General features: G+C 44.1%; 1 protein-coding gene across 1 annotated transcript; it reads right to left on the bottom strand.

Moving 5' to 3' along the window:
* Positions 1-180: 180 nt before the first annotated feature.
* Positions 181-4,116, bottom strand: LOC147470792 (uncharacterized). Its single transcript, XM_086542631.1, has 3 exons — positions 3,800-4,116; positions 3,450-3,556; positions 181-671 (listed from the first exon to the last, which is right to left on the bottom strand). The coding sequence occupies exons 1-3, from the start codon at positions 3,984-3,986 to the stop codon at positions 663-665; spliced, it is 303 nt and encodes a 100-aa protein (XP_086398757.1). The 5' UTR covers positions 3,987-4,116; the 3' UTR covers positions 181-662.
* Positions 4,117-5,000: the final 884 nt, after the last annotated feature.

Below are 5,000 nucleotides of genomic sequence, written 5' to 3'. Positions count from 1 at the left end.
ACGACTCGTCCCGCCCTCTTCTCCTAAATGGTGGGAATGGGTGACCTGTGACCGAAGCATCTGTGGGAGACAGTCACAACATATCCAAATACATGGCTGGAGCCCCTTCCCTCGGCTCCTTCGCAGTGGCAGGAACTGTGGATATGAAAAGGCAGCAATTATAAAGGCTGTATATACTGAGCCGGCCCACAAAGAAAAACTACCAGAACTCTTAAAACAATAAAAACATTAAGAAAAATAAACATACCTAAAGGAAATAAAAGAGTCAAACTTATGAAAACCGGTCAAATGCTAGCTCAGAAGTACACATAAACCGGTAAACTAAATATAAGTACAAGAAATAAGACAATGCTTACGACTAAAATAAACTTGATAATAAAACATTAAGAACTAAAATAAATAGTACAACTTAAAATTGAAACTGAACTCAAAACAAACACGTATAAAAGGTTACAAACATAAAGGAACCAAAATTACATACAAAATACACATATTTAAAAACTATTAACAGGATGACCTGTGTTGCAGCTCAACCAGGTCGCACAGAGGATAAAAGTAGTACTTCCTGAGGATCTGTGTCAGCATCCTCCTGATTTAGCGGCTGTATGTCAACACCTGGATCGACTGGCACATTCTGTCGATCATTCACAAATGCTAGCTCCTCAGGTGTCCTGAAAGGTTTAATCTGGTTAGCATGTAGCCTGCGTTCTTTATAAGGTGGTTCTACATCCTGAGTAATGTAAGTTACAGGTCCGATACGTTTAATGATTCGGGCTGGCCCATCCCAGCGAGAACCTAAAGTCCTGCGAGGACCAGTAAGCCGGCGGAAATTTCTAAACAGAATGAGTGACCCAACATCCATTGCAGGTACTTTTCTGCATCGTTTATTGTAGTTTCTCGCCAAGTTTCCCGTGCCCGACGCGAGGTTTCAACTGCAACATATCGCGCTTCCTGTAAAGCATCATGAAACTCTTTCGCGGCATCGATGCAAACGTCACATTATTTGAAAGACCTACAGGGAAATGACCATTATGACCCATAAGGAGATACAGTGGCTGGTCACCTACCGAGCTATGAAATGCAGTATTCAATGCTAGCCGGACCTGAGGGACATACTGATGCCACTCTAAAGGATGTCGTTCAGTTAGAGTCGCTAATGCCTCTTTCACCACCTTATTAGATCTTTCAACCATCCCATTAGCTTGTGGGTGACATGCAATGGTAAGATGAGTCTTAGTTTTGACAATATCACATACCTGAGTAAATAGTCTATTAGTAAACTCACACCCACCATCCGTCTGTAGGAGCCGTGGCGGACCAAAAATTGTTAGAAAGTCATTAATATAAGCTTCGGCAATCACCTCTGCTTCCTTGGAAGGGACCGGAATCAACTGTAAAAACCGTGTTAGATGGTCAATCAAAACAAGAATATACCTATATCCACCATTCGACTGGCCACAATCCACAAGATCAGCTGACACTTTCTGAAATGGAGCCGATACCTCTGGGGCAGCAGCCAAAGGGGCCCTATGTGGAGTACCCTTTCTTCGCTGACATGTTGCACATGAAGTAACATAACTTTTAACATCTCGCAACATGTTAGGAAAATAAAATAGGTCCCTTAACTTTTGATAGGTCCTAAATATACCAGGATGGGAAGCAAATGCACTGTTATGTGCAAGTTTCAAGGCAGCTGTACGTAATGAACGTGGAACTACAACTGATGCACTACATGTCCAGGTAACTCACGAATGTGATAAAGAACGCCATTCTGCAAAGAAAATTCCTCTAAAGCTAAAGGTAGCTTCTTCTTAGGCACACTCCTTTCCTCAAGATACTCAATAATTTCTAAGAGCAATGGGTCTTTAATTTGTTCCTCCCGCATTGCAATCGGGTCAACATCGGCAAGATCGACTTGCCCTATAGCACGAGATAACATATCAGGTACTTTGTGTTGGATTCCCTGCTTATAGACGATCTTAAATTGGTAATGGGAGAGCTCATATGCCCAGCGTGACATACGAGGACTTTTTGTCTTCCTCGTAAAAACATAAACCAATGGGCGATGATCAGTATAGACGATAAATTGTCTACCATAAATGTAAGGATCAAATGCCCTTACTCCTTCTACCACAGCCAGAGCTTCGGCATCTGTTGCAGAATAGCGTGTTTCTGCCCCCCCGAAGTTTACGGGAAAAGTATGCAACTGCAGCAGGATTACCATCAGTGTCCCTCTGCATTAAACAAGCACCAATAGCTGTTTGCGACGCATCTGTATGTACCTCAAAGGGATCGTTAAAACGAGGTTTCTGTAATATAGGCGCAGAGGCTAGCTTACCCTTTAAAGACTGAAATGCTTCCTGCTCACGAGTACCCCAACTGAATGGTTGATCTTTCCTGGTAAGCTGCGTCAATGGTGCTGCTATAGCAGCATATTTAGGTATATGTTTCCTAAAGAAACCGGTAGCGCCAAGAAAACGGCGCACGCCCTTTGCATTTCGCGGAGGTGGCATGTTCACAATGCTACGTACCTTTTCAGGGTCTGGCAATATACCTTCAGGGGTCACTTTAAATCCAAGGAATCGAAACTCCTGCACTGCAAACTCGCATTTTGACATGTTAAGCTTGAAACCAGCATTATCAAGAACTCTTAGCGTTTCCTCAAGCTGTACAAGGTGTGATGCGAAATCAGGGCTGTAAACTACAACATCATCTAAATAAGCAAGTGTGTGCCTGCCAAGAACTGGGGAAAGTACTATATTCATAGTGCGTTGGAATGTTGTTGGTGCTGTGGAAAGCCCAAAAGGCATTCGGCGAAACTGAAAAAGACGGTAGCCGTCGCTGAAAGCAGTTTTAGGCTTATCAGAAGGATCTACAGCCACTGACCAGTATGCAGAACGGCTATCAAGAAGGGAAAAGACCTGAGTGTCTCTGAGCTCATCCACAAGCTCATCAATCCTCGGAAGAGGATATGTATCAGCAATAGTCACTGCATTTAAGTTACGGTAATCCACGCAGAAACGCAAGGTCCCATCTTTCTTTTTGACTAACACTACAGGAGATAGCCATGGAGATGTTGATGGTTCAATAATGCCAGCTTTAATCATGTCATCACATTCTTTACGGATCTTTTGTTTAGCTGACTCTGGTAGACGCCACTGCCTAGTGCATATTGGATTTGTATCTTTCGTCATGATCTTATGAGTTACACCAGGAACTAAGCCTACTTGTGTCTTATCCCCTGAGAAGAGGGATGGAAACTTAGCTAGCACTGCCCTTAACTGGTCACGTTTCTTCGAGTTAAGATGGCCCAGCGATGGTCCAGCAACAACATCCTCACTGTCTGCTTCAATTAGTGCTAATTCCGCCGTTGCACTTGCTTCTAAAGCAGCATCAATTTTTCCCACAGTATCACTCTCGGGCAACAAAGAACACAATTCATCATCTACCTGCGAGTTATCTGCCAGCTGAAGACCATGCTCTCTATCAAACTCGTCCTCTTCCCACACAAAATCAGCAACTTCATTCCGATCATCCAAATCAACAGCAGCTTTTTCTGAAATAATAATATTTTCTTTAGCACCATCAGCATTGAAAAGTTGAACCTCCTCTGCTATACAAAAATGAGACCCATTACGCAATGTAACAGGTTTAGAAGACAAATTCACAACAAAAACTGAACATTTAGCATCACTTGGAACCACGAGGGTTCGGGGTACGTCCAGTGCAGTAGTGCAGCTGGATATCAAAACCGATTTCCCACGTAGATGGGGAGATAGGTGACAATTAACATACATACCAGTATGAGCTGGACAAACCGTCGTGCGAGTTGGAGCCAAACGAACAACAGGGGGATGCACATTTGCTTGCAAAAATGATACGAGTTGCAATGATTCACCCTTCTCATACTGCAATGGATAAACGGCATTATCGAGATGAAGATACGCTTCCTGAGTAGAGGCATCATGTATGATCTTATAATTCATTCTGCGCAACAGATCAACTCCGACAAGAAGATCACCTGGAAAGGATACATTATCAACAACAATAACCCTATGAATTAATCGTTTCCCAGATTTTATCCAAATCTCAATATCCAACTCTTCAACCACAGGAAGCTCTTTCCCGAGACTCCTCTAAGACCTCGAGCTGCAATAAAAGTCCTACGGGGTGAAAGATGTGCAACAGCTTCCTTTCTCAATAAGGTTACCTGACTCCCTGTGTCAATGAAGGTTCGTATTGATTTCCCCTCTATGTTCATTGCAACAGTTGGTCGTCCACAAGGCCATTTATGTCCGGTTATTTGGTTGTTGCTCATTGAACTGCACTCTGGGACCCTGCCCCCTAGGGTATGGCTCTTCTCCCGATGCAGCAGGCCCCATTCCGCTCGGGATGTTGAGAAAGGGACATTCTCTCCGGAAATGCCCTTCCTGACGGCACGCCCAACACGTACGAGCAGTTGCTTTCCTAAATTGATCTGCTTGCCGAGATGGTCGTCGTGGTACAAGTCCAAAAGATCGTGAAACGTTATCCTGGGAAGGTACATCAATTCCTGCTACTCTACTCCCAGATCTTGCAGATGAAGGGAATAGACGAGTTGGCCCTTCTTCCCCTGCCCGGATGCCCACACGTGCATTCCATACCCGCTGAGTCGTGTCCACCAGTTGTTGCAGGGGAGCATTTTCCGACATGGCACACATCTCCCTTAACCAGCCTGGAAGACCTTGCAAAAAGAGCCTCTTAATCAGCTCATCTGGATCCCCAACTGCAGTAGGGTAGTCTCGAACACCTTGATAAACTGCCCCTTCAAGGGTAATATAAAAGTCTAAAGGGGCTTGACCACTTGTGAGGCGGTGTTCATGGAGGAGACGGAAAAAATCACTAGTAGAGCTTGTTCCTCGGAACTTCTGGCGTAGTTTTGTCTTGAAGTTGCCCCAATCACGTATGCTGTCGAAAATAGAGCTATTTATAATGAGATCTGCTGGTCCGCGACAAGATGC

This window comes from Penaeus japonicus, unplaced genomic scaffold (assembly GCF_977035675.1).
Source record: "Penaeus japonicus unplaced genomic scaffold, GWHDUDI00000001_assembly GWHDUDI00000012, whole genome shotgun sequence".
Classification (NCBI taxonomy): Eukaryota; Metazoa; Arthropoda; class Malacostraca; order Decapoda; family Penaeidae; genus Penaeus; species Penaeus japonicus.
Note: the sequence above shows the minus strand (reverse complement) of the source record. Positions and strands in the feature narration are given on the sequence as shown.